The sequence below is a fragment of the Empidonax traillii genome, unplaced genomic scaffold (genome assembly GCF_003031625.1).
Source record: "Empidonax traillii isolate 1590-97213 ecotype Southwest subspecies unplaced genomic scaffold, ASM303162v1 scaffold3:size4013460, whole genome shotgun sequence".
Taxonomy (NCBI): Eukaryota; Metazoa; Chordata; class Aves; order Passeriformes; family Tyrannidae; genus Empidonax; species Empidonax traillii.
Window position 1 is genome coordinate 2,796,002 of NW_020955196.1, and position 15,737 is coordinate 2,811,738.

The window sequence follows — 15,737 nt, forward strand, 5'->3', positions numbered from 1 at the left end:
AAAAGAAAAGAAAAGAAAAGAAAAGAAAAGAAAAGAAAAGAAAAGAAAAGAAAAGAAAAGAAAAGAAAAGAAGGACTGAAGTAACTCCAGTGTGAATAGAGGTATTTAGCTGTAGAATTTTCTATTCATTTCAAGGCAACAGCAGCTGAGTTTTCCAGGAAACTTACACTACAGCAGAAATGTTAAAAATGCAGCTCTATCCCTGAGGCAGAAAGTGTCTTCTGTTATTATCCTGGCATTATACTGGAATTAATGGGGCTGAGACAGAATTATTACTGAGCAGTGGATTTTGTTTTGTTAAGGCTTTCTTTAAAAAAAAATACATAGTGACATTATTACATTGAGCTCATCTCACAAGGCTGAAGTACAGCATGATATTAGTTTAGTCATAGAGGTAAAATTGAAAGGCTATTCAGGACACGGCAGAAGGAGTTTTTTCCTTTAGGGCTTTTGTTTTATTTCACATCAGATGCTGCTGATAATTTATATAAGACCTTGGAGTGAAAGAAATCCTTGAAGTATGGGTTGTAAGATTTCTTTCTGCAGTCCCCAGTGTATTCTGCTGCTGAAGAAGGGTCACTGGCTTCTGGGGATCACAATGGCTGGATTAAGTACAAAGAATACAAAAGGAAATGCCTGCCTTGAAGAACTCTGAGTTTCAGAAAAAAACCCATATGAACAATAAAAACACAGTAGTAGTGTTGAAGTGTTTTATACACAAAATGTGTCAAAGCCTCTGATGTAACTAACATTTAATCTGATCAAAGAGATCCTGCATCACTTCAGAAATTCAGACTGCTCTTGCAGCTTCTGGGATGATATCTCTAAATTCTTAAAAAATTATTATGTCTGGCACTCTGAGATTTCCTAGCTCAAGAACTGTGTGTTTAGATCAGCATACTACCTCATAAATGGATAAAACTGCCTTAAAATATTCTGATACATGTTTCCTTTTCTGATCAGTCTGTGGAGATGGTTTTTGTGAGGAAGAGGAAGGCTGCTCTATCTGTCCAGCAGACTGTGGGGAATGCCCACTTTCTGCTGATGCCAGGATAGCGATTGCCTTACCAATATGTTTAGTCTGCACTGGCTTCATTTTGACAATCATTGTAAGTATCCTTTCTCTCCTCTTCTGTTTATTTTCTCTTGCTTCCATGATTTTATTGGATAGATGGAGCTCTCTCTTAGTAGAGGGATAGAACTTCTTCATACAGAACCTCTATGCTGTGAAAGAAAGCAGAAAGAATGCTTCTGTATAAGAGAAGTATCATTGTGTGAGGAATTTTCAGTCTGCAGAAGAGAAGACTGAAGTAACAGCAAGTTGGATATATGATTGTAAAGGAGGAAGAGGTTTTTCAGAATGGGAAGTAGGGTATGCCAGTAAAGCAAGGGTACTTTTCACTCACAATAAAACTCTGTTATGAAATTACTGCTTAAAAACCCTATGGAGGCCAGAATTACATAAAGATTAAAAAACAATTTTGGTAAATTCATTAGGGGACTAGCTCCTCCAGGGGCCATTAAATCTCAAAGTCCAAATACAACTTAAAATGCAAAACAATCAACTTGAGATACTCTCAAAAGAAATCATGGGAAGAGGGTCTTTATTTTTCTGTTTTGGTTGGCTGGGGTTTTTTAATAGGCTCATTTTCTTAGTGTAACTGAACCAGCTTGGTTCAGTTCAAAGGGATTAATTTTGCATAGTAGTTATCAATTATTATAACAGACTTATGAAGGAAAAACAGAAAGGGAATGAGCAGTTTTGTGTGTCTTTAAATGAAAAAATATGTGTAAAGAGGAGAAAGAGTGCTATTATGGCTTATTACTTCAGAGTGGTTCTGGGAAAGATGATATATAACCCTATGAGTCTACATCTTGAAAAAAATACATTTATGATTTTCATAACTAAGATTTAGCAGGTGAAGATGGCAGTTGTAGAGTCATTGTATTGACTATGTACCTACACATAATTTGTTTGGCACTTGGCCTATAAATCCTGTAAAACAATAGGTTACTCCTTCCTCATGGATTCCTTCTCTTTCCATCTTGTTCTGCAGCTGCAGTAGGCAACTGCACTGAGAAGGAATGAGCAGGAGAAGGATGATGGTCCACAAATTGAAGCACTAAGGGAAGCCTGAATCACAATTACATTTTTTTTCTCTATTCTGTGCCTCACTCTGTGGCTTTGTGAGTTAGGAACAGAAGCGATGTTGACACCTATTTGAGTATTTATAGTTCACAAAAAAGTTGTGACAATGAGTTTATGGTAACTGTCCTGTGAAACCGTATGATCTGACAGAAATGTGTAATTTCACAGATGAGAAATTCAGGTTTTAAATAACAGGCATTTAGATTTTAGAAAGAGCAATGAAGTTTCTTTGCCTTGCATAGGTTTATTTAAAGGTCCTGTAGCAAACTGTAACATTATTTCTGCTATTTTTCTGCAGGTTTTGAGTTTGTATTTTTTCTTCTTGTATTTCTGTATACATATTCCTATATGTATAATGATATAGGAATGATATAATGATAACTCTTCAATAACAGCATCTTTTTTAAAAAAAATTTATCCATTTTATTGTAGCAAGATGAGAAAGATTATTTTTCCAATTCAGTTACTGATATAATGTAAAAAGAACTGTCTGTGAAACTAATGCCTTCTTTAATAACTCAAGTAGAAGAAAGGATTAGTTTGATATCAAGTGTCTATAGCAAGCCTGGTAGTCACTTCTTGCTAATATGTCTTTGAACAGTCATACCTTTGCAGGATAAAAGTAAGTTTCTTTCCTCAAAAACCTTTTGAAATAAATGGGCTGAAATAATTTTGATTTAATGGGCTCTATACTGGTCACAAATTTCTCCTAATATATGTCGATACAATGTCCACACAGTGTTCCTTATGTATTAACTGGGCTTTTGTCGTCACTTTCAAAGAAAACATGCATCGTTCCTAGTATAATTCTACACTCTTGGAAATGCTATAATGATGGTAATATGCTGCTTTGATTCGACATTTTGGCATTGACTGCAGCCATGAAAACTGTATAATTTCATCTGGTGCTCATTTGAAAGCATATATTTATACTTTGTATGTTAGTTTTTCATGTCAGCTCTACAGAAAATCAGCTACTGGATCAATGCCTTCTCCATTCATGCATCAAGTAGCCAGAGATTCCCTACCTGATATTCTTTATGCTAGAGTATTTGACATAATATGGCCTAATTTGTAGACTGGGGGCTACTCCTATCACAAGATATGCTCCTTATCTTGGAGTTGGGTTGTACTGTGTTCCTGTCATGCACCTACATAGCATAGCACATGTCCGTGACATGAGGTGATGTGAACCACTCATTTGGTATTGAGGCTGAGATATAAATCCATAAACACTGCCAGTAATAGAGAGTTTATAGCCAATTCAAAATATGACATGTAATTAGTTTTAGAATATAGACTGTACAGTTTTTAATATATTTATTATATACTGTTTTCTTCTAAGTGTGTTATTAATACATTTGGTTCTAATGTTACTCATAAGATGTATGTTGATTGTTTAAATATCAGATTTGGTTTGGATACTTATAAAGTTTCATATTTGATAAACATAATCTCTGGTTTAATTTCTTCAAAGACATTAGGGCTACATTAGGAATGAATATGATTTTTTTTGTAGTGGTTTCAATATCAGAAACAAAAGATGCTTTGGGATGAAAGCTGGATTATAGACTTCACCTGCATCAAACAAGGTTAGTAACTTGTCATTTTGATACTGTGATTGGTTGCCTTAATAATTTTGAGAAATAGTCTCAATTATAAGTACATCTTTACATTTTAAAGGTCTTACAAAAAGTGAACCAATCTGTGAAAGAAATATCCAGTGTTTCATCCCTGTTAGCTCTGTGAACTGATCAGTGATATGTTTGTTTATTGAAGCTTTAGATGTTAATTTTAAATAGTTTCCTTCTTTTTATTTACATTGATTTGTCAATTGAAAAAGACAAGCGTACACCAAAAGAAACAGATAACTTCTAGACTAAGAGGAAATAAATTACAGTTACTTCAGGGGATGTATCATTCTATATAATTGGTCTCTGACTAAGTTGCCCCTAAATTGCACAAATATATTGAGTGATATAACACGATCTTCATTTCTCTCAGTGTCTGCTGTTATAGACTTGCTGCAAAGAGTAATTCATTGTGGTCAAGGTTTTTTTTCTATTTTATCTTCTGACTATAAGTTATAATTTAATTAGTTATAATTAAACAAATTAAATTCAGATCTTATTATATGCTTTACTGTTCTGCACTTAAAATAGGCATAGATTATTTACTTTGCTGTTCCTTGATTTAGCATTCAGAAGGAGAACAATACCTAGACCTTCAGAAAGGATAAATTTGTAGAAATCTGCTGTGACAGGCCTGTACTGATGCACACTCTATCACTGTGTGTGTCTGTGAGGAACTGCTAAGCAGATGTCTGCTTTATCTGTTATGTTATTGTGTTGCTAGTGTCAAGATGTTCTTGTGATAATACATAGTAGAGATACTTTCAGCCTTACAGTTAAATATTAATTTTTGTTTAGCTTTGATATGATATTATTTTTGCTACAATAAGAGATTTTGGCTTAGAAATTAATTTGACTGCATAAACCAAACAGAATTTCAATCCAGATTTGTGAATACAGAAATGGAGGAAAGTGTCTTTCATTACATCAAATGTAACAAGAACAAATTTTCAGCTAGTAGTGAATCAGAGAATGTCATAAACATCACACATGAGGAGAAACTTTAGAAAGGGACTGAGGGAAATTAGAAGCATGATCAAAAAATAACACATTAAAAATTAGTTTGAAAAATCAAAGAAGAAATACAAGCTTTCTTGGAGAGAAGTCTGCAAAGCAATGATACTATTTAAGACCTAGGAGTGATAATTAACAACTTAATGAGGGCTGATTACATTGTGAGATTTGGTAGCAGCCAGTACGTCTTCTCTGGAAGCTGTTCAGAGCTACCCATTGTAGCCTGAAATGCACAGTTATCTAAATGGAAACACATCATCAGTGCTCTATCCAGGATAGGCAGCCTGTATGATGAAAAATTAGCCTTATTTTTTCAACATAACTTTTTTTGTTGTTGCTTTGCACCACATATAGAGATATAGACGTACATTCTTATATGTATACTCTTAATCTCAAATCTGTCTCAGGGATTTCTAATATATTTCTGGGTGGAATGATGTAGAAAGTCCTAAAATGTCAATGCAATTTTGACCTGCATATGGATAATACTATGGTGTGGGAACATGGCAGTTCTGATTCAAGCTGAGATGCTGAACTTTCTCAGCAGCACTTTATTGGATACTTCTACTAGGGAGACTTTGGAGGTCTCAGCAATTCTGACATTAATTGGCTAAATCTGGATTTTTATTGGAGGTGTTTACATGATATGTAATTAATGACTTTGTTTTGAAGTCCCTTTTGCCACCTTGAGTTGGTCAACAGAGATTAAAAAAACATACATCGAGATCACTGTGTATTTTTTTCATCTTTCTGTATTGTTGCTCTTCTCTGACTTCGGTCTGGTGTTATAATCACTTCCCACATTCCTGTACTTTACCATCTTCTACAAGCTCCAAATAGACTTGTTAAAGTATAGCACAGGGCTTGCTCTCCTTCCCTGGCTTCTGTCCTCGGCATCTATGTAGCAGCAAGGGCTAATCATCTCAGGGGCAGAGAAACAGAAATTGCATCATATCCTGAAGATTAGTGAGAAAGATCTCTCACAATGAATCATATTTGGAACTTTTTTTACTTTTTATGCAGCAGTCACATCCCAAGCAATGGTTGTCTGTCTTAAGTGTTAACAACAGCAGCTGAGATGTAAAGATTTGGAGAATTCCCTACATTTGTTTGCCTCTGGAGTCTCTGCCTGTGCAATAATAGGCATCTTCAGGTGACTTTTCTCATCCCACATCCCATTTAGATCCCGTCATACGGACAGCAACAGGAAGCATGATGAGTGCTCCCCCAGCACGCAGTGACTCCAATGTCAGCTGTATCACTGCTCTGAGCTCCTGCACAGCAGCTGCCAACATGTCCAGGAAACAGTATTTCACCCAGACTGGGAGATAGTAAGTCAATGTATTACTAATTTACTGCAGTGCCTACTATAGTACAGTTTCAACTTGATTTCTGGTTTTCACCACTTTACTGTTGATAAGCAGTAAAAAAAAGCTTGAATTTGTCTTGTTAAACCAAGTACAGTAGGTTAAGATCATCATCTGACTTCTGTACCAAATACTGGCTGTGAAGTATTTTATATGCCAGGTTTTTGGTTTGGCTTTCATTTCTCCTTTCCTCTTAGGGACTACAGTCTGTTAATGAATCGCCCTTGCTGTTCAAACATACTTGGAGCCAAGGCTTTTATGAAGCCCATTATCTAAAATGCAGGCAGAGCACAGCTAGGTTCTCTGCATTAAAGAATGGCACCCTTTACAGCAGCACATTAGAAATCTTGTCCTTAAAACCAGCTGATGTGACTGAATGTTCAGAGCATTTCACCTCTGGATCAAATTATAAAGGTGCACATCACATAACTTTGCAGGCAGATGCTTTAGGCATATCTTGCTATCCAGAAAGCAATTTTCCACATAAAAGTAATATAAATAAGGGGTAGGAGTGGAACATGTGCAAAGATGGAAGCAATACCTGCCATTGGAATACACTGTGCTTTGCAGGATAAAGAAGCTTACTTAGGATCATTGGCGGGGGGAACAGTTGCTTTTTCAGCACAGATTGTGGAAAATCACAGCCACTTCACTGATGTAACACTTTGTCCAGCACTGATCTTTCCAGTAAGCATTTTTGCTGCTTCTTTCTGAATGGTGACATTTTCATCATCATAGTCATTATCATCTTCCTCAGATGTCTCAAGGTTAAAACATTCAGTAAGGGTGAAAAATGTAAGAATGGGGCGTTCAGTTGCATTGGCAAAGCACCTACAACTGCTACACCACAGACCTCATACTCTGTATTTATATGGTGGGTATCACTTAAACTCCTGCAGGTATCTCCACTGGATTCCTTTACTCTGACAAGGAAAACTGCTTTGTTGTCTATCAAACTCAGCTGCTTCATCGCTGAGAATGCTTAACCCCATGAGAGCAGAAGTATGTGAAATGTCAGTCAGGGATCTACAGAATGGTAACGAGAAGTAATGGATAAGCAGGGATCTGGCTGCTTGTGTTTCTCTCACTCTGACATTTCCTTTGCTGCTACTCCGTCATTGAATTGCCTCAACTGACCCTAACACTCGCATTCCAAATGTTGTCCACAGATCAAGATTGCTTGAATGTAATGAGTAATCTTCCTCTGTCAGTAGAAACAGGGTCCTGTCACCTGTCATAGATTCAAATTTACAACCACATATGGAAAGGTTTAAATTCTCTGCCTCATCCCTAATGACATGAAGCTGTTCCACTCCAGAAAACATGTCTTGTCCACTTTTGAAGTATTGCTGACTTAGGAATTTGTCCTAAAACATTTCATTCTCTTTCAGTGATGGTAGAACTGTGGCCATAAAGAAAATAGTGAAGAAGACATTCACACTGTCTAAATCCATACGTAAAGAAGTAAAGCAAGTGAGGTAAGAAATGAAATCTGAAAAGCATTGTTCCATTTTCACACTAGTTCTTTAAGGTTTAAAATATTTACAAATGTGACCATAAATTCATATTCCTCTTTCTTTCAAATTTTTGTTTAACACCAGATCAAAATCTCTTTATCCCTGACTTACTTTTTTTCTCTACATTGTGAGACAAGGCACTTTCCAGCTACCACATAGAAAGCAGGAGGGACATTCAAGAAAGTTGTTGTCGTGTTGTGATTTCTGTTGATTTTCACAGGGAACTTGACCATCCCAATCTCTGCAAATTCATTGGAGGTTGTATAGAAGTCCCAAATGTTGCCATTGTCATGGAGTACTGCCCCAAAGGCAGCCTGAGTGATGTGCTCTTCAATGAAGACATTCCTTTGAACTGGGGTTTCAGGTAGGAGAAAAAGTTTTGAAAACTTAAATGAGACATCCTGTGATATTTGCTGTTTAGGGAAAGATGTTAATTTTATATGATGTCCTTGGAGAGAGAGGCCTGTACTGTGATATGGAGAGAATGAAGAAGAAAGCAAGCCAGCAAATTCAAATCTCCAGTCCAACTTGTCTTCTGGGTTTTTTTTGATTAATCATATGCTTAGTGCTGGTCATGCTAAGCCAATGACTTTTCAACTCTCTCTCTAGAGAGATCTGCAAAAACTGCTTTAAAACCTTTTTTCCTATGTAACTTAATTTTGTTCCCTAATGTCTTGAGCATCCCTATTTAACTAAAAATCCCTTCACTTTTGTTTATGAAGACATATTCATTACCTGGTTAGCATATCTACAAATGCTTTATTATACCTACGAATATAGAGAATGAGCTCTTATTGTCAATGAAACTTCCACAAAGGCAATGCGATTGTTTTTTGAAATTGATCTTTGTGACACTCCCTTTCTGCTTCTGCTTTATGTTTGCCTTCAGCAAAGAAAAAGATTTTCAAGAAAGAAACCTTCCAAATAAAGCGAGGAAGTTAATAAAATTGCTCCTCTTGTAAACATTTGAAAACACTCCCAAGGATACAAAAGTACTGGCAATTTCTAGAAGAAACTTAGCTGTCTAAATAGAGGCTAAAGGCCTGCAGGCTTAGACAAATGAGTGGGAGTTAAGGGCGTTCAGCCACTCACCTTAAATGTTTTGGAAAATTGGGAGGGGAACACAAATTGAAAGCTATAAGGCAGGTTTCTGTAAACTTCCATAGGCTTTGGAGCCACTCGACTGAAAGTTTAGTGGAAACATCAGTTTACTGATTTTTGTCTTTTAGGTTTTCTTTTGCTACTGATATTGCACAGGGAATGGCTTATCTTCACCACCACAAAATGTATCATGGGCGGTTGAAGTCTAATAACTGTGTGATAGATGACCGGTGGGTTTGCAAAATCACAGGTAAAAAGTAGATAAGAAAAAAAATTTTCAAAACTGTTTGCTAACCCACTAATGTGTACAGATTTCACACTCAACACTCCTCCCAAGTGACTTCATACTGACGTTTCATGTGGAATTGCAGACTGTACTAGATGTCAATAGAAGTGGCCCATGCAGAACGAAGTTTCTTGTTATATTATCAGGTCAGGTCAGTTAATGTGTGTCACTGATGCACACATCAGACCACGCAATGATAGAATAGTTGGTAAAACAGTGTAGTTTCATGGAGAAAAATAGGCTCAGCTCAGAGCTTTTCAGTCGTTTACAAAACTGAATTTTATTCTCCTGGAGACAGAGCTACAGGTCTGGTCTGCTCCTGGCACAGGAAAACAGCCTGTGGAAACAAGGGTGCCACTGAAGAGTCTGGTTTAGTTTGCAGCTGCCAAGGGGAATTAAGGCAATCATCATCTCTTCTACTTTCTCTCCAAAGAAGTTATCACACCCTCTAACCCATAGCCATCCTAAAAGCAGCAGCAACAGATTTGGTTTTTAATAGAACATCCTATGACTAAGGCTTCTACACAGGGCCAGGCCTGCTTCTCCAACTTGTTCAGTATCCTACTGCCTTCAGAACTGCCTACTCTGCTTAGAGCCTGTTCTTGAGAAAAGCATAAAAAATAGACATAGTTGGACTACATCAGCTATATCACCTTAGCACAGCTCCTCTCAGTTAAATAGGATCTCTGTGAAGTTATATAGTTGTACTGTAGCAATTTCAAATTTTCATGGCTTATCTGGATGTGATAATATCAAAACAATCTCACAAATAATGAATGCAGGAGCTATTTGAAAAAATTACCTCCAACATAAAGAACTAATCTCTAAGACCATCTCAGTTAGAGGTCACTCCAGATAAAAGGAGACATCTGCATCCAGCCTTCCCATATACTTAGCAGAGTGCTGTTTACGTAAGAAAGAAAACTGAAGTCGGTTGTTTTTTTTTTCCTCCTCCCCGATTCTGAGTCATATGCTGAGCACCTCTTCTATATTAGGCTAGAAGTATAGATGGAAAGATGTTTCACATCTATGCTGCCTTTGTTCTGATGCTAGTGGTGTGCAAGTAACACCCACCATCTGGTTTTCTGTCGTTAGTCTGTCTAACCAGTAATTACTTTAGCAATCTGCCACCAGAGATAAGTATCAAGGGACAAAGTAGAATAAAACTCTGCATTTACATGCTAACTCTTGCGCTGAGGTGAGACTATTATCTGAATATAATTTGATTAAATCATAAAATAATTCTGATTGAAAGGCGTTATGTAGTTCAACTTCCCTGCTGTTATGCAGTCCTACCTATACATTTGGTTTCCAGTTGCTATATTTGCAATTGTTTAGGGAGTAAGACCACCAAAACCACAATATTTCTAGACTAAGATATGTATTTAAAATAGAGAAAATTAATTCCTTTAGACTAGTCATGTTACTGTCTACTATTGCACGTGTTTCAGAGAAGTACTCACTAAAGAGTTTGCTCCTTGTTTTCTTTCATGTTAGATTATGGTTTGCAGTCATACAGAAAAGGAGATTCTCCTGAGGGATCAAGCTCATGCCAGCAGCGTTTGATACAGATTTACACAGCTCCTGAAATACTTTCGCTTTCAGAGTTTGAACCCAATTCTATGACAGATGTCTACAGGTAGTTAAGTTTTCCTGATCTTGCACTTAGTAATCTCATCTTGAGTATATTTAAATGATAAATAGGCTCAGTATAATTCTGTTGTCACTCCAAGTATATGTTTGATTTTAGATTTTTAAGGATTGTCTTGGAATACAGGACAGCATAGATATCACAGGATCTTCTCTTGCAAGATTTGGTAGATAACCAAATACTGAATTCACTGAATATAAATGGAAAATTTGCCAAATTAATTATAAGGAGTCACTCTAGACTGGTAGATAAAAAGGCATAAAGATGTGCTAGTATCTCCTTATCCATTTTTTCTGTTACTGTTTCTTATGAGCAAATGGATTATTTTCAGTAATGGCAATACTTTAAAAGTTAATAGAACCAATGTTGCAGGATGTCACAATACACATATGCATCCCATAATTTTATAATTAATGTCAATACACGATTTGCAGCATATACACAGTGACATTTTTTTGGTTTACAGAGAAAAAAATATAGGTCAAAAGAAGAATTGATGCACTAGTGATAACTTTGTCCCTTTCCTTTTGAAAGCCTTTATAGAAGATCACTTTCCAATGGCTTATTTGGCTATCACGTTTAGCCCTGCCAGTGGTGGATAACTTCTATCCAACCACTTTTCAGATAAGTGGGATTACAATTGTAAACAAATGTATGCATATTAAATGTGCTAGAACACCATTAATTGTAATCAATTCAGTCAGATTATCTAAGCAAGAATTTGAGATCTCAGTAGTATTTATGTCTATAGGCTTAAACACATCCTGAGAATTTGCTTCAAAATAGTTCAGCTAAGGCAGTTTGTGATTGTGTTGGTATTTCTGGCTACTGTAATTTGTCCTGTGTCCATCTGGATTTTTCCAATGTGGAGTGATGTTAGAAAGTACTGTGCTCCAACTAAACAGTAATTTTAGGGTTGTCTTAGACATTCTAGTTTATCATTGCCAAAAAATGCTTCCTAGTCTTGTGTGTTCTCACTTTGCTCCTGTTTGGAATGGATATTATTAGTTGACTTTGTAAGCAACTTGACCTCCTGAAAGAATTTTTTGCCAAGGACTCCCCTTAAAATAGTCTTAAGATCTGCTTTACTCATATCATACATGACTACAATGAACTTCTGACAGATTTAGTGAAGCTATCTTGCTGTCAATCTGCATATTTGCAAAATCCAGGTCTTCTCTTGTGGTACTGCATTTACTCCTTTCTTGGTAAAAGAAAAGATAAAATAGGAAGAGATAAAATCAGAAAAGGGAGAAGATCAACATGCAATCAGGGAAGATAGAAATTTACCCTGTGTGATTAAAAGGTCTATCTTCTTACCTGGACTATTCTTCAGAATTTGCATTTTAACAAATTTTGTGTTTGATGATATGAGCAGGGGCTAAACCTTCCTGCTACATGTATGTGAGCTCACTGGCCAGAGAGCAGTGACCCAGTCTTGAAATCCTCAGTTTTACCTCTGCAAAAATTCCATTAATATTTCTGAAAGTAAGGCCCAAATAAAAAATTAGTAGAAACTGCAGGAGTGGGACTTGTAATTTACTGTGCTCTTACAGATGAATCACTTGCTTTTAAACTTCTCTAGGGAAAGTGTTGGTCATATGGGAAAGCTAAAATGGAAATGAGAACAGGAGCATGAAAGCAGCTTCTGATTTGAGCTGAAGAGGCTGTTACCACTAGCAGTTTCTCCTAGATCAGCTCCTCTTGATTTGTAATCATTATGTGAATCTCACTGTCTGCTATGTTAGGACTTTATTGAGCAGTGCTGCTGAAGCTGAATTAAATCAATACTGCTTTATCAGAGTTACCATCATCTAATTATTATCCTTTAAAATCTGTTTCAGCCTTGCTGTCTCACCAGGTTTGATATTGCTATAAAAGATTCAGTAACATTTCTGAAAACACATAGTAGTACACACAGCATCAGTTTTGCCATCCTTCCTTTTGAGATACTGGGCTTTTAGTCATACAACTGGGAAGAATAAGAAATCATGGAAAGAAGAAATCACTGACTCCATTGACTGTTATTTCATTAAGATTTTGTTTTGTTTTTATTCCGCAGTTATGCCATTATTTTACTAGAAATTGCCACAAGAAGTGACCCTATGCCAGTAAGTAAAGATGAAATATCTGTGAAATTTGCATGACTACTTTGATTCTGTTTCTGCTGAATACATAAACCAAACTTTGAGTTACTGGACCTTCGAGTTACTTTTTCAGCGTGCATTTTCCTTGTGGCTATCTTGGTGCTAATTCAGTTCCCATGGAACATTGCAATCAGGTTTCCTCATTCCTGTCTTCCCTTTCAGACCTTTGAATAAGAGCGTATAATAAAAATAATGTGGCTCCAAACCTAACTTCTGATTAGTTCTGTGAGGCTTAATGATGGCAGGGAGGGGTGCAGAGGGAATATATGTCCTAATATCTTCCTTTTTCTTCTATTCTTCCTTCCTTTTCCTGCCACGCAAAAGCCCTTTTAGTGGAATCTTGAATGCTAGAAAGGCAAATGAGCTCCTCTCCTCAAGGAAAATCTCTATTTTGCATGTGTCTTGTGATCAGTGCTAAATGGCAAATGCAAAAAAAAAAAAAAATTGCACCTTGAAATTGCCACCAGATGGTCTGGATATGTAACTGTGTTCTCTCTGAGAGAATATGCTTAACAAGAATTGTAACAATGAAGACCTGAAACTACCATTCTTCCATTTCTGACAGTTTGTGATGGATCAGTGCAGGCCTTGTGATTTCTTAAAAATTTTGCAATATCTTGCCAGGTATTCAATTGTTTCAAAAGTTGTTTATCTTGTATAAACACTGAGATTGAAGCCTTTCAGCTATGAAAAAGCTTTTAGACAAGGTGACCCGGTTTAGACCAGCGATATGCTTTTTTTTTTTTTTTTTTCTTTTGCTCTTATGTAAAAAAGCAGAGCAGAAAGTGATAAGGGAAGATGTTATATAACTAATGATGACAATAGTAATATAATTTCAATGGCTTGCATGAAAACCTCACCAATACTTTCAACACTGTTTAATCCCCTTTTCTCTAGAAAGATGGTATGCATTCAGCAGAATATTTGTGGTGCCCACCTTTGTCAGAACTAATTTCAGAAAAGGCTGAGAATTCTTGCCCATGCCCCACAGATTACATAGAGGTAAGATACAATATTGTGTACAAAGATTCTTTACTGAAGTGAATTCAAGACATGTCCCAGAATTTTTATGTCAGTATGTAAATAAACTAGAAATCAAGAAGTATTCTTCAAATAAGGCACAATGAAACTAGTAATATCCTTAAGTTAAAAAAAGCCATTGTGATAATGAAACATTCAGTTGTTCTCCCAAGTTTTCAGTGTAATAGATTATGGTTTTATTATTCAATCATTGATTTTTGTGTGTTTTCATTTTATTATAAAGTGTGAATTCCATATATATTTTATGTCAGTAGTATCTCTTTAGCTTACTGGCAGAGGGCTTTCAAATAATGAAGGCTCTGTCTCAGGCAAAGTACCAGTTAGGTTTGATTCTTATGCAACAGGTCTGTAGTCTCAAATTGCCTGATAAATACACCTCCCCCTGGCCTCCATTTACTTAAATCAGAACAAGATGGTGGTGTCCTTATTTCAGTTTAAGTGCAATATAACTGACTTTGCTGGTTTGTAGCAATCTAAATGTAACAAACTTCTCATTAGTGGCATTGGATTTTAGCTAGGAGTTAATATTCTTAAAGAGTAGTTGAGTTTTTAATATTTTGTGAATTTTGTGTAAAGAGATATCCTCTGAAAACTGTGAGTTCACCAGCATAACACTGTCTTAAAACATGAGACAAGAGCTTAAGCAGCGTTCAGCTCAAGGAATGTGTGTATCTAATTCATGATTTCCCACAGCAGCATTTTTATGAACTAACATCCTTTGTTCAGCAAAAACCTGTAGAATTCCACAGACCTCACTATAGCTCTGACACTTTTCACCAGCTGGAGATGACCAGTTTGCACGAAAAAAACAGTAGTTTTGATTTAAAAGCTGCCTATTCTTGGAATGATAAAAGGCTGTTTGCTTTTGTTACTCTTTTTCTCTTCTGCAGTTAATCAGAAGGTGCAGAAAAAATAATCCATCTCAAAGGCCTACATTTGAACAAGTCAAGAAAATGTTGTACAAGATGAATCCTAATAAAGTTAGCCCTGTTGACATGATGATGACTCTGGTAAATTTAGTTTTTTAATTCAATCCAAGTTAGTCTGCTCACTTGCAATTGCTTTCACCTCTGTCCTTCAGGTTTGTTCTTTGATCTCATACCCCATTTGGCAAGAAAAGCCAGTTTATTTGTTCATCTCTGATGGGCTAATCGTAGCTGTAGTTCTGCTTGAGACACAGCTTTCCTTCTTGTTCAGTTTCTGTCCTTTTTCTTAACTTTCTCAGCTCCTTCGTAGATGAACACTTCCTTCAGTCAAATGTTGTTTGGTGTTTAATGTGGTCACAGGATACTATATTCCCCTTTTCCCATGACTCAGTGGTCTTACAGTACCAGCGATATGGAATCCTGGCATGCCACAAATAGCGTGTTTACAGATGCATTTTGAGCAGAGTGTCTCAAGCCCATTAGCAGAGAAAGCTGATTTGTGTTTCCACAGCCTATTGCCCTGCACAGAGGAAGGATGCAAAAAAAGCAAAATGTAGACTAGGGTTGTTGTTTACAAAACATCATTGTGAGCTTTTGATGAAAGACTGAGACTTAGATACCTTTTGTTACCTTAACATACTTTAAGATTAAAATCTTAATCCATGTCTGCACCTTGGTCTCTGCATTGGATTAGACCCCTAAAGTTTACAAGAACTTTGGAGAGTCTAAAATTGGCTTCTTTCGTCAAGCAACAATCTCAAATCTAGACTCATAAAGTTACCTAAGGGGAAACCTGATCTTTGGATTTTGTAAAAAAAAATTTTAGTTGTCTTAGACCTGTACCTTTTCTTATCTGAGTGTTTTTCAAGCAGAATCATTCCAATTCTTAAATAATATCCAACTATGA

At 36.3% G+C, this 15,737-nt stretch overlaps 1 protein-coding gene across 1 annotated transcript in view; it reads left to right on the forward strand.

Annotated features, from left to right (window-relative positions):
* Positions 1-15,737, forward strand: part of LOC114068670 (atrial natriuretic peptide receptor 2-like) — a 36,366-nt gene that overhangs the window by 11,277 nt on the left and 9,352 nt on the right. The window contains exons 7-16 of the mRNA XM_027905020.1: positions 964-1,109; positions 3,669-3,741; positions 5,978-6,125; positions 7,553-7,639; positions 7,899-8,042; positions 8,908-9,029; positions 10,563-10,704; positions 12,779-12,827; positions 13,761-13,865; positions 14,795-14,914. Coding sequence (XP_027760821.1) covers positions 964-1,109; positions 3,669-3,741; positions 5,978-6,125; positions 7,553-7,639; positions 7,899-8,042; positions 8,908-9,029; positions 10,563-10,704; positions 12,779-12,827; positions 13,761-13,865; positions 14,795-14,914 — 1,136 coding nt within the window. The remainder of the gene's footprint in view (positions 1-963; positions 1,110-3,668; positions 3,742-5,977; positions 6,126-7,552; positions 7,640-7,898; positions 8,043-8,907; positions 9,030-10,562; positions 10,705-12,778; positions 12,828-13,760; positions 13,866-14,794; positions 14,915-15,737) is intronic.